The sequence below is a fragment of the Pygocentrus nattereri genome, chromosome 4, assembly GCF_015220715.1.
Source record: "Pygocentrus nattereri isolate fPygNat1 chromosome 4, fPygNat1.pri, whole genome shotgun sequence".
Classification (NCBI taxonomy): Eukaryota; Metazoa; Chordata; class Actinopteri; order Characiformes; family Serrasalmidae; genus Pygocentrus; species Pygocentrus nattereri.
The window spans coordinates 7,423,384-7,449,049 of NC_051214.1; the positions used below are offsets into that span (position 1 = coordinate 7,423,384).

Genomic DNA, 25,666 nt, shown 5'->3' on the forward strand with positions numbered 1-25,666 from the left:
AACAACACTAATGTTCTGATTTATTCATTATTTTTAATAAATATTCTCCACTTAAAGAGGAGAAACAATCCAGACACGTCACTCTAATCATTTAGTAATTGTTTAGATGTAAATTCGTAATTCTTCAAATATAATAATAAAAAATAATGAGGAAAAAACTTCCTTCCCCTCAGCAAAGACGCCGGCTCAACTAGGGACAGGGCACTGCCAACCTAAGCTAACCTAGTTCGTATGCGTTCGGGATGGGATCCAGGCCCCATGTATAACTACGCTAACCCGGCATACTTTGAGGTCAGTGCCGACACGGAGTGGGGTTCGAACCCACAACTGCCATGTCCGTTCGCCTCGCCAGCGCCTTAACCAACTAGGCTGAGCGGGAAGTGCGTCGTGACAGGCGACTTTGATCCATTTAACGCCGTACAATGTCCACTCTAGCTGCCGCGGTTACGTCACACTCCCGCATGCGCTCACAGCGCGCTTGAAATCCCCGCTGGCTTTATTAATGTAAGCCGTACATTTCATATAATGGAGAAACACTGTAATGATGTCAAGAGCCTGGAGGGTTAAGAGACCGCACTTTCTGCCGGATTTTGTCAGGCATTGATTTTCACTCCTTTATTTTTTTGTCTTTAAATAAAGCAAAACATATTGAACAAGCATTAGATGAACTTCCATGTTCTGGTGAGATAAACCACAGCTACTATAATGTGGAGAAAGATCACAATCATCACAGCAAAGGGAACGAAGACTAGAGACTTTGGACATCCTGCAATAACAAGTCTTTAAATAAACATCATGTGGGAACATTTACAAATCAGGAAATGTGGTTAATGATTGCAGAACAAAGCTCAGACGTTGAGCTTCATCAATACCTTCATCTCTACAGACATCTAAAATGCAGTGAGTGTCTGTATTTATTACATAAGTTAATGAGCCATAAGAGGTGCTAGTGAAGGATGTCAGCTCACAGCCTCTCTACTCTCAGTTTTCATTTCAAATGTTTTAATTGTATTTTTCAAATGTGCATGTAACACGGAACATGAAATCAGGTTATATGTGCTTATTTTATTTTTTATACAAAGTATCAGACACAGCAACTTTGACCCTCCACTAGTAGAATTGAGTCAGGTCCTCTTCTTGAGCCTGTTGATATGTAAAGACGTAAACATGGTACTTCTGACTTTTACATGACTTCCTGGCTTTACAGGGCGACTCTTAGCAGCGCATTCACATCAAATTAAATTGTTCTTTTTTCCTCTTGACTCAACTTCTTTCAATTTTATAACAAAAAGTAAACAATGAAAAACACATGGTGCTGCTTTAAATGACAACATGAAAGCTTTTTAATGTGATCTCAGACTTTTAGACTCCACTGTAGTTAAAATACAGACATTTTTCACTACATGTTTTTTTTTTAACCGGCTCGTCTTGAAGAAGCCCTGCTGGCCAGTGGCCTTCAGGTAATCTGTGTCTGTAGCACAGAACTGAGCACAGAAATGTTTTATTACATTAAAACTGTTGTACAGTTATGAGAAAAAAAGTGATTTTGCTACCTTAACAAGCATAATAGTCAGCACAAGTTAATGCAGCGAATAAAAAAAGTAAGGACGTTTTTTTCCTGCTCCACTCATTTCACAGTGAGCTGCTTTTTTCAGCGAGAGAGAACAGCTGGCTTGTTTCTATCTACCAAGTTCAGATCACTGGTGCTGAAGCTGAGCGGCAGGATGTAAATTCAGCACCATGGACAGTGACTGACTGGACTGGGGGGGAAAAAGCCAGTGTAAAAAATTCAAGGATTGTGTAAAATTGTGTGGAGTTGTAAGAAACGAGGCAGATTCTATTCTGCTGTATTTAATAAAGTTTCCGGCTGGTTTTGCACTGATTTTCCACACCTTTTAAAAACTAGACATACAATTGAATGGTGCTCCATCAGCCCAGACATTGCCGTTCCACTGTGCTACATCGCAAAGCCGGGGGGCTTTATACCCCTCTAGCTGATGTTCAGCACTGGGAGACATCAGAAGTGCATTCTGATAATGTGACGCACACACAGAGAATGCAGAACCAACAAAATCACTTTCTTTAATGATTTCTGCACTCACAGAAATGATTCATGGCAGAGTTAGTTTTCATGCATTTACATCTATTTGATTTTATTTAAAAACTCATATTTTTTATACGTATGCATTAAATTTAATTATTATCTACATAATTTAATCAATGCTAAAATATATTGAATGTAATTAGTTAATACATAATAACATAGTTTAAATTAAAAAAAGCTGTAAAACAAACAAGATTCTGTCATTTAAAATGTATGTGATTAGTTTTCATTAGAATTCATGAGAAGTCAATGGAACGATGTTTTGCGCCAGTAGGTGGCGGCAATGCCCCTTTAAGTTGGTCGCCAACTGCCGTAAAACTCGAAGAAATATATTATGGGATGCATTTCTACTGGTGTGGGTGCATCATCAGTCCGTGTGAGACGGTAAACAATCCGAGCCCATCCTGTGTCCTTTTACTCCCACATGTGTTCTAATCTGCAGTTTATATCACATCACACCAATATCGATATATTTATGTAGGCTGTGATTATTTTTTAGCAGTTTATCTTGGTCGCGTTGTTGTACTGGACAGTGCTAGCGCACGTTAGCAACACAGCTAACAAGCTAGCTATTCGCTACATAGCATATTGGCTAACTTAGTAATGCGGCTTGATTATAGTCATAAAATAACTACAGGTAACATTAAATAAGCCTGATTCCCTTTGTCCACAACATTTATCCTATTCATTTTGTAAAAAGTTAGCTTGAGAATTCCTAAAAGCCTCTTTCCGGCTTTTTTCCGTGATGCTGCTTCCTTGCGCGTTAAACGGCGCTGTTGTGGCCTCCTGTTGCTTTTCTCGCCATGCTGCCTTTATTAGAATCGGGACTCTAATATATCAGCTCACTAGTGTTGGGTGGGTGACTGCATTTTAGAGCACTATATTTAAATACTGGCGTGGATTATAGACGCTGCTTTTCTTTTTTTTTTTTCAGGTGCCCAGTTTTTTTCTCCTGTCCTGTTTTCTCACATTACATGTGGCAACATAGATTTAGTAAGTATATATTAAAAGCTATACACATCAAAATGTAGTACATATTAATTTATAGTTCATGTGATATTAAAACTGTTTACAATATCCAGCTGAAATGTTTAGACTAAGCATGTTAAAAGTATAAATGATTTGATTTTACGATACAACAAAACTAATCAGGCTTACACAGTCTGATCTCAGACCAGGTTGGATGTATTTTCAGCTCATTTTACAGATAACCTAATTAATTTGTTGTTCTTTGTCTTCATTCACAGGTGCTGTGTGAGTGTGGCCTTGTAAATTGTATGACAGTTTGTTATCTATAGGTATGAGTTATTAAAACATTTTAGGCTGAGACATTTCCACCATAGCCGGACAGGGCAATATCATGTGTATATCAACTGTCCTTGCATTCACAAGCTGGAAGAAACTTCTGAGTCACAGATGTAGAACACACATCACGTTAGAAACAGCAGGTGCTCAGTCCATTACATTTTCACGTCAGACATAATTTCATGCTTTTAATATTTTTGTGAGGCTTTAATGTTAATAAAGCTGTTGAATCAACAAGGTGGTCTGATTGTTTTGCATCATTAAGATTGTACTGAATGGAAAGGAATTGCATAAATGTGATGCATTTTTATTAATTTGGTTTATTACATATATGCTTATTATAAGCATAAATGACATGTAATTCAAATATATGCTATTATTTTGTAGAGGGAACCTGATTATTATGCAATTCAAACAATATTGTTTATGTATTTTAAATAAATACATTCATTATTATTAATTTAGAGTAATTATACTTTATTAATACTGAACACATAAACCTGGGGATTATGCATTTAAAATAAATAGGCTTTATTACACAAATGAATATGCATCATGTAACGTCTATTTGATAGGTTTGTGTTAAAATTATCTAAAAAATAGTAAATGGGAATTTGTCATGTAATAAAATTACATAAATCTTAAAAGTTAGGGTTAAATATTTCTGTGAGTGTGTTATCATTTGTTTTAATGGTCCTAGTTGACCTGTTTAATACAGTGAGAACTGTGTACAGTTATTTAAGCCATACAGAATCATTTTACACAATTTGTTTACTTAACTTTTTACACCATGTGATTCCTCAGAATGCAGATTCAGGAATAGAGGGAGGGAAAAGGGGGAAACACTGCGATTTAGATCTACCACAACTTTGGCTAATCATGCTAATAATGCTAATAATGCTTACCGGTCTGTATGAACGGTCGTTAAACGCACTTCTCCAACATGCAAGCAGAAAAAAAAACTGCATTCATGTCTGATCACAATCACATGGCTGCAACTCAATGCATGTAGAGGTGGTCAAGACAACTTGCTGAAGTGCAGACCGAGCATCAGAACGGGGAAGAAAGGGGATTTAAGGGACTTTGAACGTTGCGTGGTTGTTGGTACCAGACGGGCTGGTCTGAGTATTTCAGAAACTGCTGATCTACTGGGATTTTCACACGCAACCATCTCTAGGGTTTACAGAGAACGGTCCGACAAAGAGGAAATATCCAGTGAGCGGTCAGTTGTGTGGACGAACATGCCTTGTTGATGTGAGAGGTCAGAGGAGAATGGGCAGACTGGTTCCAGATGATAGAAAGGCAACAGGAACTCAAATAACTAAACAAAATCTCTGAGGAACGTTTCCAACACCTTGTTGAAAGTGTGGCACGAAGAATTAAGGCAGTTCTGAAGGCAAAAGTGGGTCCAACCTTTTACTAGCAAGGTGTACCTAATAAAGTGGCTGGTGATTGTATATATAATGCAATTCCTTCAACGTGGACTGATCTCCTCAGTAAACCCAAACACACATTAAAACCAGTGCAGATATAAAGTTGTCTGCATAATCTGCATCATGGAGTGCCAGGCAGAGCCCTGGGAGAACGCAAGAGAGCAGAGGAGCTGCCAGTGGAACCTGAATATGAAATAGCTGTACAGTAATACCTGCAGGATTGGGGACTATAAGGAATAATACAGTAACACTGACATGGTGGTTATGTGTTGGTGTGTGTTGCGCTGGTCTGAGTGGATCAGATACAGCAGTGCTCACCATCGCCTCTCAAACAGTCAGCACACTGACTGCAGCTGAACTGAAGATGTTTCTGCTTTTTGTGAGAAATTTTTCAGTCTCTGCACAACTTAATGCACAATTACTGCTAATTTGCTGAATTCAACATATTGAGGAATCAAACATAACAAAAGTTATGGCACCTCTTGTGTTTTATTTCTTTCCAATATGTGAAACTACAGAATAAAGTTTGTTTGGAATAAAAAAGGATTCACAAATCAATCATCTGAAATTATCCATTCAACTCTTTGTCGTCTCAGCTGTGTTTTAGTTAACAAATGTGTGATGAGTGGATGAAGGAGATTCTTTTTGATGTGCAGATTAATATAAACTCATGGAACATTTTTTTTAGTTATTAATGTGTAATTATTGCATTGTTCTCAGCTTCATGTCACAAAGTTGAGTGTTTTTTTTCTCTACTTCTGCCATTAAAATGTAACATTAAGTAGTTTAACTAGGACCAATAAAACCAAATAACAATAACATTTAATTAGGCAAGTGCTTTTGTTTGATCTCCATCCACTCTCTGAGCACCACATTATTAGAACGCACTTCTTGTGGCCCCGAGGGCTTATCATCAGCTAGAGGGGTATAAAGCCCCCAGCTTTGGGCTGTGGAACAGTGGAACTACAATCAGCAGCACAATTCAAAAATATGCCTATGTAACGGGATTAATTCTGCGTTGTGTAGGGTTTTAATGATCCATTGTTGAAGTGATGACATCAGCACACCAGCTTAACATGAGGGAGCATTTATTTTCTCCACCTGCACAGAGTTTACAAAAGGCGAATAAACAGGCTTAATTAGTTTCTCTCTCTCTCTCTCTCGTGCCCTCAGCTGCGCCTTCTCTCACAGTGGCGTTTTCCAAAGAGCGCGCATTTCATCAATCATACATTAAAATAAAAAAAATAAAAAAATACATATAAATGGATGGTGGAAATTCCACCTCCGCATTTAACCCATCCATGAAGTGAAACACCACATACACACTAGTGAACACACACACTAGGGGGCAGTGAGCACACACTTGCCCGGAGCGGTGGGCAGCCCTATCCACGGCGCCCGGGGAGCAGTTGGGGGTTAGGAGTCTTGCTCAAGGACACCTCAGTCATGGACTGTCGGCCCTGGGGATCGAACTGGCAATTTGCTGAACAATATAAGATTAACACATATTTGACAATATAACTCAACACACCTGCACAGAGTTTACAAAAGGTGAATAAACAGGCTTCATTAGTTTCTCTCTCTCTCTCTCTCTCTCTCTCTCTCTCTCTCTCTCTCTCTCTCTCTCTCTCTCTCTCTCTCCCTCTCTCTCTCTCTCTCTCTCTCTCGCCCTCAGCTGCGCCTGTTACACACCGTGCACTCAGATTACAACAAAGCTGCACAACATGAACTATACAAACCCTAATACTGCAAATAAAAGTTACAGCTCTTCTTTAAAAACAAACAAATGCACCCACTGCTGGTTTAATCTGGTCATATTAAGCAAAAGAAAAGAAGAAAGATACTGTAAACAATTAGCATCCCTACTTCGTAATTAGCATTCCACCTTAACAGAACTCGTGGCCAACAGCGAATACAAACGTACTAAAACCTCATAAAACAGAGTGTTAACTGCACAACAGCCTAACCAGTGTGTGCTATAATGGTTTTGTGACTGAATGAACTCGTTTTATGTCAAAAACTGGAAAATATAAAGTGTGTTTTAACTTAAAATACCGGAGATGCGCGCGCACATACCTTCTCTCACAGTGGCGTTTTCCAAAGAGGACGAAAGGTGGGGCTACAGCTTTCTTTCGTGCTCCCCTCAAGTAAAGGCTGCTACAACTTCGGCCATATTGAGCTTGCTCTAGTAAATCAAAGTTCTCTTTTATATATTTCTCAAGCTAAATTATTTGCAGTAGCCAAAAGAAACCATAAAATAATTAGAACTAAGAGTTTTAAAGATTTTACATTTCATAGTCCCCCTTTCTCTCCTTAATGAATTGCTCCAACAATTAAAAGCCCTTGCTGATTTCAAAATAAAATCCCTGAAGTGAATAATCTAGTGTAACAACATCACACTGCCACACCTAGAGCTAAAAGCCAGGACAATATCAATGCAAAAACTACCAGTTTGACTTTCTGAAACTTTAGTTAATTGAGCAGAACATTTAATCCACATCATTTCTGAAATCTCCACCAACTTTGTGCATAATCCACACTTAATTTTCTTCTTTCTCCAGTCCAACTAGCCACTGGCCACTGTACATGGTGCTGAACCCTCCAGCTCAGCGTCAGCACCAGAGTTGTGGACAGTGATCTGAACACGGCACCTAGAAACAAGCTGGCTGCTCTCTGTCTCACTGGAAGAGCAGCTCACTGTGAGGTTGATGGAACACGACACTTCCTTTTTGCTCCATTAACCTGTGATAACTACCACACTTGTTAAGTGTACATAATTCAGGTGAAGTCAACTCTCCATTTAAACCCATTTATAAGACATGTTGGCTTCATCTGAATCGTTTAAATTGTTGCACATCATAACTGAAATAAAAACATCTCTAAATGAGTTTAGTCTTTAATAGTTTTAGATATTGGCAACTATTCAAGAAGACACTAATGCAGGTGGCAGCCAGGTTATGTATATTTTTGATTAGCATTTGTAAATGTAAACACTTCATTATTTAAATATTTACTGCAGTGAGATTTTCCGAATAATATGTTGCATTTGTTGTTTCAGAACCTCCACAGTCTCTGCCCTTCGTCCCCTTTGCCTTGGTGACTGATCTTTCTCCACAGTATACTAGCTGTGGCTTATCACACTAAGAACCAAAGGTACAAAATACAGTCCAGCTGTTATATTAATGTTAATTTTCTTATGTGGCTTAATTGGTAAAGTATTTTGTTTAGATTCTGTCAGATCCTGTCAGAGTTCACTACTGCACTGCTGATGGAGATGGAGTGGTCAGTCTGGAGTAGAGTAGTCCAGCAGCAATTTACATATTTTGTTCAGAGAGGGAAAATGTACATAAACAGAACATTTATTTTTGCACATTTACCACTTTTGTTGTTATTTATTTGATGCGCTTTGAAATTAAAGTTAAGTGCTTTATTTGATTTCATGTAGAACAGTGTACTAAAGTCTGACTGTTTCATTCTTAGCAGCTTCATTGAGTTTCACTACAAATCGCAAATGTTAAATGCACATTATTATTATTGTTGTTGTTGTTGTTGTTGTTGTTTTGTTGCTTCAATGTTTTGTTGTTGTTGTTCCAATGTTGCATTGCTGTTCTGTTGTTTTATTGTTATTTCATTGTTGACGTTTCATTGTTGTTTCTTCGTTGTTGTTGTTGTCATTTCACTGATGTTGTTCTGCAGTTGTTAGTCATGAAATATATCAATTACACTAATATTGTAACTTTTTGCTTCAAATATTTGTATTGATTGTTGTGTAAAGTTCCACAGATTGTGCAGTTACTACTAATCAAATCCAGATCAGAGAAGCTCCATCTCCATACAGCAGCTCTTCATCCAGCTTTTGATTGTCTGTAATTTCAGCAACAATGGAGGCTAATTTTGTTTATTAGAACGTTTTTTTCAGAAAACAGACCTGTTTCATTATCTAAGTAATTATTAATGATTTAATGAGGCCAAACCGTTAATGACCCTGTATTGAAGAGTAACTGCTAAACTGCACTAAAAGGAAAGAGATCAGAAGCTTCCACTGGAGTTCTCACCAACTTTTGATTTGTGCTTCACCTTTACTGAAGATCCAGAGTGGTGTGTAGGAGACATGGAGAAAAGGAATTTGATGGAATTTTTATTTATTATTATCTTAATTCCTGAGTAAGAACAGGTTCCTAAAAATAAATAAATAAATAAAGAAGGAAATGAAAATGTTGTGTGTGTAGAATGTAAAAATGATCAAATTTGGGTGGTCATTTTTTACTTGATGTAGATCTGAGGATCCTCAATACCTGTGATAGTTGATACATTAGAGCTGGACAGGAGCAGCAAGGTGGACAGTCTGCTCAGAGTGAGGTGATCTAAAATAATTCCTCCTTTTCTGTGTAGCGCTGTGTCCTGTGGATTTGATTGTCTTAAACAGACTAAATTTACTTTTCTTGCTTCAATGAAAACAAATTTGATAATAAAGTCTAATCACTAATAATGAAAAGGTCTAATCTCTAATCTGAGTATGAAGAGTAAATTGTTGGCACTACAGCATCTTGTGGTTTGTCTCAACTCTTGACCACTACCAGAGCTGTTACACAAGGGATGGAGCAGCAAAAAAGCTCCTGTTACATCAAGTCTGTTACGTCTGGTCTCAAAAGCAGAAAACAAATGACCTCTAAGAGGAACAGTTCAGACAGGTCAGGACCTGAAACTGAGCTGCTTCATACTTGAATTTGGTGGGTGTTTCCCCCGTGTGGGTTCTCTCAGACTTTCAGCGGCTTAAGACTGAATCTCTCTGGTGTGACAGAGGAAGAAGGATGGAAAGAAGCTTAAGAAGGACTTCTATAAAACATTAAACAGACGCTTGATTAGGATGTCCTGTCTGTGTAAATAAAGCACTTGCACTCGTGTTTGTTTCTCTGAGGCCTCACCAGGTTTCCAGGTAGCGTAACTCCCCCCTCCCCCCAGCATCAGTCACTCTTGATATTAATATAGCTGCCTGAAAACAGAGACGTAGACCAGAAGTTTCACAACCATGACATCACATCCCTTTACCCCGAAAAGACCAGAGAGAACAACAAGCAAGACCACAGATGGTCAAAGGAGAGCTGATAGTTTAAAAAAAACACAAGACACAGACGAGTACGTGTGGTCAGAGCTTCCTGTCATGGCTAAAGTTCTCACAATTTAAACATCAAAGTGTAAGAACTGCTTTAACACCGATTGGGGGGACAGGATTATGGACTACAATAAAACAAAGAAAACGCTGTCAAAATAACAAACATAGCCATTTATGAAGTGATATATGCACATGCACTCACACACACACACGCACACACACACACACACACACACACACACACACACACATATACACAGTGGTGGACAGTAACTAAGTAAAGGTAATTAGTTACTGTACTTAAGTAGTTTTTTTGTGTATCTGTACTTTACTAGTTTTTCCATTTTGAGCGACTTTTTACTTTCACTCCACTACATTTCAAAGTCTAATATCTTACTTTTTACTCCACTACATTTTGAGAAATCTGTCATTTCTTTTGGTTTTTGTGCGTATATAAACATAACATAAGAAGTGCAAAGCGAGAACACCAATCAGGGCACAGAGGTCACTTTGTTCTGAACTTTTTTGACCTGTTGGTCATACCGACCCAGTGCAGCACACGGTTCAACGTCAGTGCAGCAGTGTAAAAATTTGGGAGCACATCTGCGATGAACTAACCTAACTTTGTGTAAATAGAGCAGAATATAGAAATATGTCCACATATGCAGTCGTGACTGACATGTTTCTTTTTTTCTGAATTCATACAAACATTTTCATTTTATAGTAAATTAGTTTCAGTTAGTTTATGTTTATGAACAGAGGCCTACAGATCAACACAGTAAAGGAAAACTTCTTTGTGACCCTGAGTTTAAAGCAAGTTTTTCTTTCAGCTTGTAACAAATTGACGTCAACGTCACTAATTAATGACGTTCTATTAATACACACATTATTTACACACATACACACACACACGCACACACACGCACACACACGCACACACTTATAACCAGTGCCGATACAAAAACTACATCATGGACAGTTTGACAGTATGGAGGACTGGCAATAGATAGTCAACATATGCTGCCACCAAAACCAAGTTATTTCAGCATGAAGGCAGCACCAGATGTGCAAAAACTTCTTATTCCAGTTTAGACTCGCTAGTCTGTGTCCACTTGTGTGCACTATGAAATAATGCACCTCATAACAGGAAACAGCGAAGGTTCTCGTGACTCACAGACCACCATGCCACTCTGTGTGGTTTTGTGATTCTTAAGAAGCTGCTGCTAAAGCCTCTAAAAGACAGAAGAGTTCCGGTCTAGCTGATTTAAACACAGCTCCTGTGAGCTCCACAGACATTAGAGTGCGTTAGACTCCAGTGAAGAGCTGCTGAGAGAGCTGTGGACTCAGTGTGGTATACAGGGCTAGTGTAGTGTTGGGTGTGGAGCGGTCAGTGTGCTGTGTACTCAGTGTGGTATACAGGGCTAGTGTAGTGCTGGGTGTGGAGTGGTAAGTGTTCTGTGTACTCAGTGTGGTATACAGGGCTAGTGTAGTGCTGGGTGTGGAGCGGTCAGTGTGCTGTGAACTCAGTGTGGTTTACAGGGCTAGTGTAGTGCTGGGTGTGGAGCGATCAGTGTGCTGTGTACTCAGTGTGGTATACAGGGCTAGTGTAGTGTTGGGTGTGGAGCAGTCAGTGTGCTGTGGTGCTGTGTTGTTTTACTAGTGAGGATGTTGCTGACTTTCTATCTTCTCTTCATTGTGCTTCATGTCTCTGAGGGTGAGTGTTATTATTATTTTTTTTGCCCAGGTGATATCACACAACTGTAAATTCATATGCGGTCTACTATACTCAAATACTCAAACACAGCACTATATGGGCAAACCTTGACAACAAACAAAGTTTCTGCTTCTGAATTAAGTGATGAAGCTCTGAACACAAATTGCAATTAGCATGAGTTCCTTTTCAGACACTGAACATGTAACATACTAAAGTACAGCATTTTAGGTAAATATTGTCACTGTGAAACAAATCATTCATCTCCAAAATGGGAATCTACGGAGGAAGTCAAGGGCATTCTGTACTTTTAATGAAAGTCAATGAAATTAAATTATCTGTGTCTGTTTCAAACCACATCAGAAAATCTACACATTGTGACATGTTATGTTTAAATGATGCAAAAAACCCCAAAATTTAATAAAAGTCGATACATGACAGCAAGTGTTGTGGGCTGACATTACAAACTTAACCCCTTAATAAGCCAGGGTCTGCCGGTGGGCCCAAGGGTTTATACACAATTCTACAGGGTGATTCACTCAAAAGAAGCACCAAATATTCTGTTGTAACTCCTGTTCGGGTGAAGAAATCTGAACCAAAATGATCTGATACGTGCCTTAACGTATGTGTAATGGATTGCATTACATGCGGTGCTGGGAGTGATCTCTGCCAGGCACATGAAGAGGTATGGGGTAGGGGGGTGTGCACCCAGAAATTGGAAAGGGAGGTTAAACATTGCCATAGCTGTCCAGCGCCTACCCCATCACTCCGACACAGTGGCATCCCAGCTTGTTTGTATCTCCATATGCTGAGGAGCACATTGTACATTGTGTCTTTCAGATTGCTTCATCCTAGTGAAAGTTATTACAGAATATTCAGGCCTCTTTTAAGTGAATCTCCCTGTATAACCTAAGAATAGCTGGACCATTTTACTTTGAAGTTGCTGTATTTACTAAGTAATTAGCCTTAGTATGTAATAAACCTTGTAAAGGTTTTAAGGGGTAGAACTGTAATTACTTTGTCATATAAAGAGTATATAATTAATATCTAATAATAATCTTACTTTACTTTACAGGCTGCACTCTGGTGAACAATGAACAAATATTGAATATCGAAGCACATAAAGGAGGGTCAGTCCTGCTGCCCTGCTACTGCACTGACCTACACACCAAACCTGAGGAATTCAGCTGGAAGAAAGACAACCCACACCGAAAAACATGGGAAGAGATATCCAGTGGTCAGTACAGAGACAGAGTTAAGCTGGTTAATGGTCACTCTCCAGGAAACCTCTCTCTACTCATATCACACCTGACTGAAGAGGATACAGGAGACTACAGATGTGCGGTTAAAGGTTCCCATATAATCATCGAACTCACTTTCAAAGGTAAAACACTTTTTCAGCTTTTTTTCATAGTGCAGATATTATACAGATATTTACCAGTACAGAGAACCAACTCTTCATATTTTAGGCATTCCACCTCCTCATCACTGTTCAAAAAGAATCATGTGCAAAAGTCTGTGTACTGGATTAAATCATTCTTTCTCTATTTTAAGTGAAAATGCATTCATACATCCCAAAATAAACCATAAACAATAACTTTTTATTTGAGGAATTTTTTATTTAAATTTAAATATTGGCAAAAAAATGGCTGTGCCAGACACCATCGCACTGTACACGTCCTCATCACCCTTGCTGATACATCCAACTACTGCAGTCATCAAAAAACTTCTGAAGGTGGCAAGTCTCTGTGCAGTAGCTGAAGTCCATGGTGTAGAGGTGTTCCTTGTGGAACTCCAATGTTCCTGACCACTCTGTCCAACAGACAGTGCTGTAGGCGTACATACTGTGGCCTGCCAGTCAGGTCAATCCAGGAAACAAGCATTTACTTGCATCACTGTCATCTTATCACCCAGAAGAGCAGGCCAGACAGTTTTAAATACGCTGAAGAAGTCAAAAACCATGACCCTCACAGTGCTGGCTGGCTCAACCAGGTGAGCACAGACTCGGTTGAGCAGGTAAATGACGGCATCCTCAACTCCCAGGCGGGGCTGATAGGCAAACTGAAGGGGGTCCAGAGAAGGCTGGATTATGGGTCAGAGCTGATCCAAGACGAGCCTCTCCATGGTCTTCATGACATGGGACGTCAGAGCCACTGGCCTGTAGTTCTTGGCGTCACTGGTTCGCGGCACCTTTGGAACACGAATGATGAAGGACATCTTCCACATCATAGAGACCCTCTGGAGACTCAGGCTCATGTTGAAGACATGTTTCAGTACTCCACAAAGCTGGGCGGCACAGCCTTTAAGCACCTTGTGGGAGACCCCATTGGGGCCTGCAGCCTTGTTTGTGTGGAGTCTCTTCAGTTGTCTTCTCACCTGGTCAGCAGAGAGACTCACTGTCGAGGTGATGGGTGGAAGAGAGGTGGAGGTGTGAGATGAACTGTCACAGGAGGGGGGCAGGCTATCAGGAGGGGGAGGGAGGGGGAGTGTGGGCTGCTGAGGACTGGCAGCAGATAAGTGAGGATGGGGGAGGACAGAGCCTGCAGTGTCAAATCTGTTTAAGAACAGATTTAGCTTGTTGGTCCCATCCACGCTGCCCTCTACTCCTCTGTTGTTGCTGGACCTGAAGCTGGTGATGGTCCTCATTCTACTCCAAACTTACCTCATGTTCTGCTGGAGTTTCCTCCTATATTTGTTTTTTGCCTCCTTGATAGTTGTCTTCAGTTCCCTCTGGATTGTTCTTACCTCCACTCTGTCTCCAGCTCTGAAGGTGCTCTTCTTGTTAAGGAGAGCTTTAATGTCCTTTGTTACCCACAGCTTGTTGTTTGGATAACATTTAACAGTCCTGGTTGGGACAGTGCAGTCCATACAGAAGTAAATGTAGTCTGTGATACACTCTGTGAGCCACAGGGAGAGGATATAGACGGGCCAATCAGTAGCCTCAAAATTCAACTTTAAATTTTAGGAATTAAAATAATGATGCAAGCCTTTTTCCATTTCATTACAATTATATTGAATAATTTGTTAACATAAAGTTTGAAATTTTGTATTTCATTACAAATAAAAAAATGATATTGAAATTCTAATTACTATTACAAGTCATTTTGCCCTTTAAATCCCATTTTCATGATCTTAAGTATTCAACTCAATTACTTAATTCTTGATATCAGGCATTTATTTGATTTGCAAATGTCAAAATTAAATATTAAATATCAAATATTACAGATGCTGTTTTTCATTTTAAAGATTGCAATTTTACTAGTAAGTATGTTCTCTTCATTTCAATTTCACTTTAATCTGTAAATTATAGACTCACTGGATCTGGATCCAAGCCACGCCTCCTGGATAGGGATTGAGTACAGAGCTAATGTATCATGTTTGAGGCTATCTAATGCCATGTGTGCTGATTAGTGGAATCATGTTCAAGGTTTTCTACTCACGTCTTACCAGACAGAGTTTAAAATAACTGAGTTTTAATTCTCTGAATTAAATCAAACAACATTTTATTTCTCTTAGGCTGTGAATTCAGTCACAGTGACGGTAATTTGAGAATGAATTGTTATTCATACATCTTGACTAGGTTCTTTGTTTTGCTTCTAGCAGAGACAAAGAGGGATTCTGATTAAGATGTCCATACAGAGTATTAATATTACTAGCAAACAGATTTTCCACTCATAACTAATGCAATCTTGCATCTTATAAGACTTACGCATGACTTAAACAATGGCTAAATGGAGAAAGAAGTTAATATAAAATACGTATACGACCCTTTTAAAAACCATGACAGACATTTTTTTCAGGTGGTCAGAAACATACCAGGCAACTTACCAGGCAGCTGAATAATAAAACAACATCCGTCTTTGATAAAAAGGTCGAGGTTTGATGTTGTATCAGCAGGAGTTCCATAATGCTGGGATATTTCATGTTAACCCGTTTACCTCTGGAAGCTGAAGCTGTTACCTTTTGAACTTTGGTTACCAAACCTGGGGTTGACCTTGGAGAAACCCAGCTGGAGCCACTACAAGAGTATATAAATAATCTGATCTTACTGATGTGTGTTTCTGCAGCCTGCACTCTGGTGGGAAACAGTGAAACACCATTGGATATCACAGCTCATACAGGAGGGGCAGTACTGCTGCCCTGCTACTGCACTGACCAACACACCACACCTGAGACATTCACCTGGCAGAAATACAACAGAAACAGATGGGAAGACATATTCAGTGACGGTGACCAGTACAGAGACAGAGTTCAGCTGGTTAATGGTCACTCTCCAGGAAATCTCTCTCTACTCATATCACACCTGACTGAAGAGGATGGAGGAGGTTACTGGTGTGGTGTTAAAGGTTCCCATATAATCATCAGACTCACAGTAGAAGGTAAAACACTTTCTCTGTTTATATTCTTAGTTACAGAGTCTCTTATGGGATTTTGTGTGTTTTTTTATTTATTTATTATTTTTTTTAGGTGAATGGGACATTTTTAAAGTAAAATTCTGATGCGCATTAGATAATATCAGGTTATCCAAAAGCACGTTCAAAAAACAGAAGCAAGTTGCAAACCAGAAATCCAAAACTAACCAAAAGGGCACGACAAACAACAAAGTCAAGAATGACAAACAGACCATTAAAAAAAGGGCAACAGACAAAACGCTCAGTATAACATGCAATGACTCTGTAAACAGGAAGTGTATGTATGCATGGAAACAGAGGTGTGTAATCAGAAGTCCGGTGATGCTGAGTGATGATAGGTGACTGGGTTGGAGTCCTGAGTCATGTGATGAAGTGAGGGGTTCTGGGAATTGTGTAGACCAGTGTGCAGTCCACCTCTAGTGGTTCTGGTGAAGCTCTATCAGTTCACACGTTGTCCACGAATCCCGTAAGACACATCATTTTTATTTTTAAATTACTTGGAACAGACAAATGAATTTGGCTTAACTTATGGCTACCCTTTCCAAACCTGGGGTCCCGTGTGGACAGCCAGACCCAGTCCACAGGCTGAAATGAGGGGGTCTTCACATAATGCTTGTAAACTTTCAGGTATACCAAAATTTAGAAAAATGTGTGTGTACAGGCGGTAAGCAGCATCTTGTAAGGAATAAACCTAACGCTTCTACAATCCACTATTGTGAGTATGGTGATGAACTTTTCTGAAGTAGGCAAACTGTACACAGAGCATGAGAACACACATTGATGCATGGCTCCCACCAATAATGGTTGGATATAAGTTGCTGGGTATGAAACTCACAAGGATGACCGGAGCTAAGAGACGAGTGAGCCCAGGTGATTAAATGATCACACTCCTTGAGTGCTAATGATGTACCCTAGAAATTAGACCTTTTGCAGGTGACACTCGTGCTTCTCTCCTTATATGAATAAACCGTTCTCTAAAAGGCAGTGTATGACAGACTTGGTGGACATTAGTGTTGTCGGCAGTAGAAAAAAATCAGAATGTCATCAATTTACACTTTTACAAAATTAACGATTACATCCCAGGGGACATGGGGGACATGCTGATGAATGATTATAAGACTGAAGGGCATGACTGGGTACTTCTAGTGCCCTCTACTGGGAATGTAGACAGTCTTCCTTTCATCTCTTTCTTTAACATACACTAAATTGTAAGCACTGCAGAGGTCTAATTTAGTGAAATATTTCTTTCCACTCAGTAATACAAACAGCCTTTATCACATTAGAGTAAATATCATTTAATTCAATGTGGTGGTGATGCTGTTTTGGAAATATGTGACGGAGGGGACCCAGGAGACACAATATGGCAACTACTGGGTTTTGATGTGTGGTCTTCATGTTGTTTTCACTGGTATGTCAGTAAAGTTACTTTTTTTTTTTTTTTTCTCACTTCTTATGCCATGAAAATTCTACTTTCAATAGGCCAACGAGGACCAATAAAAACAAATGACGATAAATATCTTGAGGAATGTGCTTCTGCTAAATCTGAATTCTCTCTTGAAATTAATTTTGTGACCCTGCAATGCCAAGCATCAGATTTAGTGGAATAAAGCCCCCCATAGCAGCCACTATCAGTTGCTGAAACTTAATAAATGAAGTTGAATGCCAGTAGAATATCTGCCTCATTTGAGAAATCTTCACTCATTTTGCTTGATGGTCCCACATTTTACCAAGCAGTGTAGTTTTTGTTCTTGTTCCATGGTGCTGACACTGCATCATCCAGCTCAGCTTCAGCTTCAGTGTTCAGTTCAGTGCCAGGTAGAAACAAGCTAGCTGCTCTTTATCTCACTGGAAAAAGAAGCTCACTGTGAGGTGAATGGAACATGGCACTGCCTCTCTTTTCTCTCTGTGTGCATCTTCCATCATCTACCACATTTTAGGGTGGTGAAACCCATTTAAATGGAGTGTTGAAAGTAAGAGCAGGTCTGACCATCATCTGTTCTGGCTTATGAACATACATTATATTGCCAAAAGCATGCAGATGCTTTACTTTCACATCTACATCAAGTTGTTAGGCATCCCGTTCCGAAATCATGTGCATCAATATAACGGTGAACCTCCTCATTTGCACGTGGCAGAAGAACATTTGCTGATGTTGCATGAGGAGGCCTGGCTTGCAATAGACATTCTATTTCATCCCAAAGACATTAAACAGGGATGGGGTCAGGGTTTCACGCTGGAACATGTCTTCCCCACATTGCTACTACAAAGCTGGAAGCATCAATTGTCTATAACGTACTTGTATGTTGCAGCATTAACATTAATCTTTACCATTTAATGTCACTGTGTTTCTACAGTGAGCTGATTTCTGCTGTGCTGTTCCTGCACAGATCCTTCTGTCTCCACAGAGACTACAACTACAACATCTACTGCAGTGGTCAACACCCGAATTACTCCAAGCATATCACCCACAGCAGTTTCCCAAGAGAGTAAGGGTAAATATATCTGTCACTAATACACATACATTTAATTTTTACATTGATCAATCCGAACGTCTGACGTTTGTTCTGAAGAGAAATCATAAAATAGGTTTTTTTGATCAGAATATGTAAATGAGCACAAATGAAGGTGGAATAAACGCTCAGTGCTGTGAGATGAAATGAATAATATGATCAACAGAACCTCCACAGTCTCTGCCCTTCGTCCCCTTTGCCTTGGTGACTGTGATCTTTCTCCACATTATAGTAGCTGTGGTTTATCACACCAAGAGGAACAAAGGTACAAACTACACAATCAAGCTGTTATAATCATACAACATTTCTTTTGTGTCATAAGATATCAAGTATTTTGTCTCTATTTCTATCAGATCCTGTCAGAGTTCACTACAGCACTGCGGATGGAGTTGGAGCGGTCAGTCTGAAGTAGCGCAGTCCTGCAACAGCGGCATGGACTCATGCACTTTTACCACTTTTGTAACTGTTATTTAGTTGCACTGCTAATGAATTTCCATGAAATAAATAAATTACACTGCTCAAACGTTTTTGCATCATATCTTTATAGGAATTGTTGTGTAAAGTTCCGCAGACTGTCAATTTACTACCAATTAGATCAGATTCAATCACGCTCCATACAGAAGCTCTTCATGATGCTTCTGTTTGGCTGTAAGTGCAGCACTGATGGAAGCTAATTATACAACATATTTCTCAGCAAACAGAGCTGGTTCACTATCTTAGTCATATTTACTGAGTCTGAGGCCAAACTGTTAATGAAAGTGTATTAAAGAGTCATTTCCAAACTGTTCAAAATAGAGGTGTAGACCACATAGATGGTTCACAATCATGAGATCACATCTCTTTACCACAACAAGCCCAGAGAGAACAAGAAGCAAGACCACAGACAGGAGAGCTGAAAGTTTAAAATAAACACAAGAAAAAGAAAAGGACTTGTGGTCAGAGCTGCAAGGTGTGACTTTAGTTCTCACACTTTTAAACATCAGCTTTAACAGACAACATTATGGACTGCAATATCAAATCATCATAACACTGCTGAGAGAAAACTACATAGCCGTATGTGCAGTGTTTGGCCATACACTCACCAGCCATGTTATTAGGTTCACCTTGCTAGTAAAAGGTTGGACCCCCTTTTGCCTTCAGAACTGCCTTAATTCTTCATGGTATACTTTCCACCAAGGTGTTGGAAACGTTCCTCAGAGATTTTGTTTGGTTATTTGAGTTCCTGTTGCCTTTCTATCATCGGGAACCAGTCTGTCCATTCTCCTCTGACCTCTAACATCAACAAGGCATTTTCATCCACACAACTGACCGCTCACTGGATATTTTCTCTTTTCCGGACCGTTCTCTGTAAACCCTAGAGATGGTTGCGCGTGAAAATCCCAGCAGATCAGCAGTTTCTGAAATACTCAGACCAGCCCGTCTGGCACCAACAACCATGTCATGTTCAAAGTCACTTAAATCCCCTTTCTTCCACATTCTGATGCTCGGTCTGCACTTCAGCAAGTTGTCTTGACCACTTCTACATGCCTAAATGCATCGAGTTGCAGCCATGTGATTGGCTTATTAGTTATTTGTGTTAACAAGCAACTGAACTGTACCTAATAAAGTGGCCGGTGAGTGTATAATGTAATTTCTAACACACTAAAAGTGATCTCCCCAATAAAATCATACCTACATACATACACACTAACATTCATGACTCTTCTCACATTCACTTACACACATGACACACACGAGCACACACACACGCTGACACACACACACAGACACATTTAAAACGTGCACACATAAGGCTGACTACACAATCTACATCATAATGTGTCAGACAGGATGGGGGACTGAAAGAGAGCAGAGGAACTGGAAGTGAAACATTCCTGGAACAGCTCTCCTAGAAAACCTGCACAACTGGAAATTATAAAGGAAAAATTCTGAAAATGACACTTTTACCTTTGGATGCTGGTATGCTGGTCAACCAGCAAGATCATAGTAGATGACTAGCTGATCAAGCATCGGACCCAGATAAACCAGCGTAGACCATTCACGCTAGTCTGTGTGGACTTTTTGAAGAGGTGCATATGACATTTCTTTATATGGCCACATGTGTGTTCTGCAAAATGAGACACCACAAAACAGGAAACAGTAGGTGTGCTCACAACTCAGAAACCATGTTATTTTTGTGGTTTCTATTTCTTAAGAAGCTGCTGCTAAAGTCTCTAAAAGACAGAAGAGTTCCGGTCTAGCTGATTTAAACACAGATCCTGTGAGCTGCACGGACATTAGAGTGGGTTAGACTCCAGTGAAGAGCTGCTGAGAGAGCTGTGGACTCAGTGTGGTATACAGGGCTAGTGAGGTGCTGGGTGTGGAGCGGTCAGTGTGCTGTGGACTCAGTGTGGTATACAGGGCTAGTGTAGTGCTGAGTGTGTAGTGGTCAGTGTGCTGTGTACTCAGTGTGGTATACAGGGCTAGTGTAGTGCTGGGTGTGGAGCGGTCAGTGTGCTGTGAACTCAGTGTTGTTTTACTAGTGAGGATGTTGCTGACTTTCTATCTTCTCTTCATTGGGCTTCATGTCTCTGAAGGTGAGTGTTGTTTTTATCTTGTTAGTAAGTTGATAACATGCAAATCTAAATGTATATGCCATCTATTATGTCCTCACTCACAATACTATATGGTCAACACTTGGCAAAAAAACATTGAGTTATATGTAGAACCACTATTCAGTCTCAGCTTCTGAATAAAGTGATGAAGATCTGCACACAAATTGCAATTAGTATGAGTTCCTTTTTAATTGCTGAACATGTAATATACTAAACCACAATGTTTTATGTAAATATCATCACTGCCAAACAAATCATCAATCATATCCAAATTGGTGAGTCCATGGAAGAAGGCAAGGTCATTCTTTATTTTTAATGTAAGTCAATGAAATAAAATTATTCCTATCTATGTCATTTCTGACCACTTCAGATTTAAAGGAGAGCTGCTGTGTTAAAATGATGCAGAAAAACAAGTGAATAAATGGAGATAAATGCTGAAAACATTAGGCATCATATGATTTATATCTTTAATTCCCATTAAAAACTAGTAATCACAATCTTGTGGCTTGATGTTACATATATAACAAGCCAGTGTCCGCTGGTGGGCCCAAAGATTCTTACACACAGTAAAGCTCAACCAGTTTAGATTGAAGTCCCTGTAGTTACCTTATCTGATATGTGTTTCTACAGGCTGCACTCTGGTCAACAATGAACAAATACTGAATATCACAGCACACAAAGGAGGGTCAGTACTACTGCCCTGCTACTGCACTGACCTACACACCAAACCTGAGACATTCAGCTGGAAGAAAGACAAGCCACACCGAAAAACATGGGAAGAGATATCCAGTGAGAGTGGTCAGTACAGAGACAGAGTTCAGCTGGTTAATGGTCACTCTCCAGGAAATCTCTCTCTACTTATCTCACACCTGACTGAAGAGGATACAGGAGCCTACAGGTGTGAGGTTGAAGATTCTGAAAATTCACATATAATCTTCACACTCACTTTCAAAGGTAAAGCATGCTTTAAGAGTTGTAAAGGTTCTTCAAGAGGGAACCAGATTTAACCCTTTAGTAAACTAATGTCCATCACCTCTGGAGGCTGGAGCTGTTATTAGCCCTTTTAAACTTTGATTACCAAAGCTGAGAGAAAAACAGCTGGAGCCACAAAAAGAGAATACAACTAATCTGATCTTCCTGATGCGTCTTTCTGCAGCCTGCACTCTGGAAAAAAAGAAAAAACTGAGCATCACAGCTCCTATAGGAGGGTCAGTACTGCTGCCCTGCTACTGCACTGACCTACACGCCACACCTGAGAGATTCACGTGGCAGAAATACAACAGAACCAGGTGGGAAGTGATATCCAGTGAGAGTTTTCAGTACAGAGACAGAGTTCAGCTGGTTAATGGTCACTCTCCAGGAAATCTGTCTCTACTCATATCACACCTGACTGAAGAGGATGGAGGAAGTTACTGGTGTGGTGTTAAAGATTCATATAGAATCATCTTACTCACAGTAAAAGGTAAAACACTGACTCAGTTTATATTCTTAATGTATTTCAAATAAGTAAAAAGCAGCACAAAGAACCAACTTTCGCCAACTTGCATTTCACCCCCTCATCACTGTTCATCTACCATTGTGTGCAAGTTTGTGTACCCTGGGTCAAATGACATTTTATTGAAGTGAAAATACATTTACACGTCACCAGACAACACACTTTTTACTCATGTTCTGTTTCTGCATCAAACTCTTCTTTCTCTACAGACGGACCACCTAACGCTATAGCATCTACTGCAGTGGTCAGTGTACAGACCAGTCCAACCACTTCAACCACACATTCATCTCAAAAGCCTGAAGGTCAGCACAGCTCACTGACTGCAGCTCAACTTACAATTTTGGAGCTACATTTTATTTTTAAGGCATTTTTACGCTCTCAGGAGAAACACTGCAAAGGGTGAAATATGACCTACTGTATGATTTTACATTCTATCTCTCTCTCTCTCTCTCTCTGTGAGCTGAGCGTGGTGAGCTGGAGTCCCAGTGGTTGGCGTTTTGCCAGTATTTTTCAGTTTTTGCGTTGTTGTCAGTCTGTTTGTATAGTTTGTTTGAGTGTGCGTGTGAGGTGTGGTGGGGGGTGTGTGGGCGTCTGTTACCGGCGTTTTGTTGGGAGCATGGCGTCCCTGAACTCTCTCGCCGGCATGGTGTGAGTGTGGATGAGTGCTGTTTGGCGGCAGGCGGTGCCGTCGGGTATAATAATGTGGTCTCTGCTTCGCGCATGTACAGTGCGGTGGTGATGTTCCTGTCCTCGCTGGACAAAGCCAATCAGCTGGTGCAGAGTGGACTTGTTATTAATGATCAGTTCGTCCCGTCCTGCCCCTCAGTACTCCCGCCAAAAAGGTCATTCTGTCCAATGTCCCCCCGTTCATCTCGGACGAGCTGATCGCTCAGGAGCTGTTCCGGTTTGGGAAACTTGTCTCCCCCATTAAGAACATCTCCTCCGAGCCTGCCCTGAAAAGCTCAACGACAACGATGGTGATGCCGGGAACGTGGCGCGGCCGGGGCCTGCCGCAGCTGATCCCGTAGTGGCTGCCCCCCCTGCGGCTGCTGTTGCGGAGGAGCCAGCTGTGAACCACCCTGGTGGCAAGAGCAGGATCAGGGGTCTCCTGACCCAGGGGAGCAAGATAACCAGGTAAGGGACAGCGGTACTGAGGTCAGTCTAGCTGGTACAGCAGTGGAGGTGGAAATGGAGGATGAGACTGTTTTTAAGGTTCCTCATAAAAGAAAGAAGCGAAACAGAGGAAAGGGCACTAAACAGGCCAAGACAGAGTGAGTGCAGTGAATGAGGTGGAGTCTGAGAGCGACGGCTCTCTGTCTGACTCAGGCTGGTCAGTGTGCTCTCAGGAGGAGAACACGTCTGTAGTTTACACAGTTGATGAGATAAGAAAGTTCTTGCGGGTCACTAAAGGCCAAAGGGGAGTCCGCGTTGAAGAGCATTTCCCGAATAGTCTACAGTTCGTGCATGATGTCAGACATTTTAGGAGGGAAGGGTCTTTCACGGCCTTGGAAATCTACAGGCTGAAGAAGATCCTGACCAGGCTGAGTAAAGTAAACACAGAGGATGAGGTCTGACCCTTCCTGCCCTCCCTGGTTCAGAATGGTCTCTGTTTTACAGATTTTTTATCTAATTTATGCTGTGATGGGCGATATTAGAGTGGCGAGTCTGAGCATTAACAGGGCGAGGGACTGCGGTAAGCGAGCAAAGCTGTATGAGGTGGTGAAGCAGAAGAGGCTTGATGTCCTGTTTGTACAGGAAACACACAGTGATTTCAGCAGTGCTGCTGACTGGGCTCGAGAGTGGGAGGGGCTCGCCTTTTTAAGTTATAACTCTTCTGTTAGTGGTGGGGTGGCTGTTCTTTTATCACACAGTTTTACTCCTTGCTCTTATTCGGCGGATGAAATTTTATATGGCGGACTTTTAAAGGTGACAGCGTGTTTTTTGTTTTTATTTGTGTTTATGCCCCGACTGGGGGGGTGGACAGGGTGTCCTTTTGAGATACTCTGGACACTGTAATTGGAGGTTGTAGCTCTAATGAGTTTTTAATACTGGGTGGGGATTTTAACTGTACATCAGACAGCCTGGACAGGAACCACACGGAACCACATGCTGCGTCCCGTAAGAGATTGCGCGAGGTGCTGGAAGCCCATGACCTGTGTGATGTCTGGAGGAACTTTCATGGTGGGCAGAGACAGTATCCTTGGGCTCATTCGAGAGATAACACTCTCATTGGCGAGGCTGGATCGATTTTATGGTTTTAGTTATCATCTTTCTGCTTTTACATGTTGTTTTATCTCCCCAGTTGGGTTTTCAGACCATTGTATGGTTCAGTGCACAGTAAGGAAAAGTAGCATTAAGCCACAGAGTGCATACTGGCATTTTAACACTGCGCTTTTAGAAGATGCCAATTTTAGAGTCTTTTTTTTGGGGGGGGGGGAGTTTTTAGCTCACAGAAAACAGCTTTTAGTTCCCTGCAGCAGTGGTGGGACATAGCTAAAATACAAATTAAAGTATTCTGTCCGCAGTACACCCTCAATGTCACAAGGGACATAGCCAGATCACTAAGAGCTCTGGAGACTGGAATAGTGGCGCTCCAAGTTTTATCAGAGGCCACATGAAAACGGGGGCATATTGAAGCTCTGAAAACTAAACAGACTGCCTTAGATGACCTGCTGGGCATTACAGCACAGGGGGCGCTGGTCCGCTCACGTTTCCAGTGCGTGTCGGAAATGGATGCTCCTTTGAAGTTCTTCTTGTTCGGTCTCGAGCGCAGAAATGGACAGAAAAGGTTTATGCATGCTGTGCGTATTGACTCAGGGGATCTCTAGTCTGAGCCTTCTGAAAATCGCCAGCAGCTTTTTCTCAAATCTCTATGAGAGCGACTGGGCAGAGGCATGAGAGGTGGAGAAGGGATTCTTCTGTGACCACAGCCAGCTCACATGAGAGTCTGCTGCAGTGCTAGATGCAGATCTGTCATTGGTGGAGGTGC

At 40.7% G+C, this 25,666-nt stretch overlaps 1 protein-coding gene across 1 annotated transcript in view; it reads left to right on the plus strand.

Annotated features, from left to right (window-relative positions):
- Positions 1 to 231: 231 nt before the first annotated feature.
- LOC108416038 overlaps positions 232 to 25,666 on the plus strand; it is a 32,767-nt gene continuing 7,332 nt past the window's right edge. Inside the window, exons 1-8 of the mRNA XM_037537835.1 lie at positions 232 to 313; positions 12,742 to 13,050; positions 15,734 to 16,045; positions 18,755 to 18,853; positions 21,813 to 21,980; positions 22,339 to 22,488; positions 22,579 to 22,644; positions 22,887 to 22,979. Coding sequence (XP_037393732.1) covers positions 232 to 313; positions 12,742 to 13,050; positions 15,734 to 16,045; positions 18,755 to 18,853; positions 21,813 to 21,980; positions 22,339 to 22,488; positions 22,579 to 22,644; positions 22,887 to 22,979 — 1,279 coding nt within the window. The remainder of the gene's footprint in view (positions 314 to 12,741; positions 13,051 to 15,733; positions 16,046 to 18,754; positions 18,854 to 21,812; positions 21,981 to 22,338; positions 22,489 to 22,578; positions 22,645 to 22,886; positions 22,980 to 25,666) is intronic.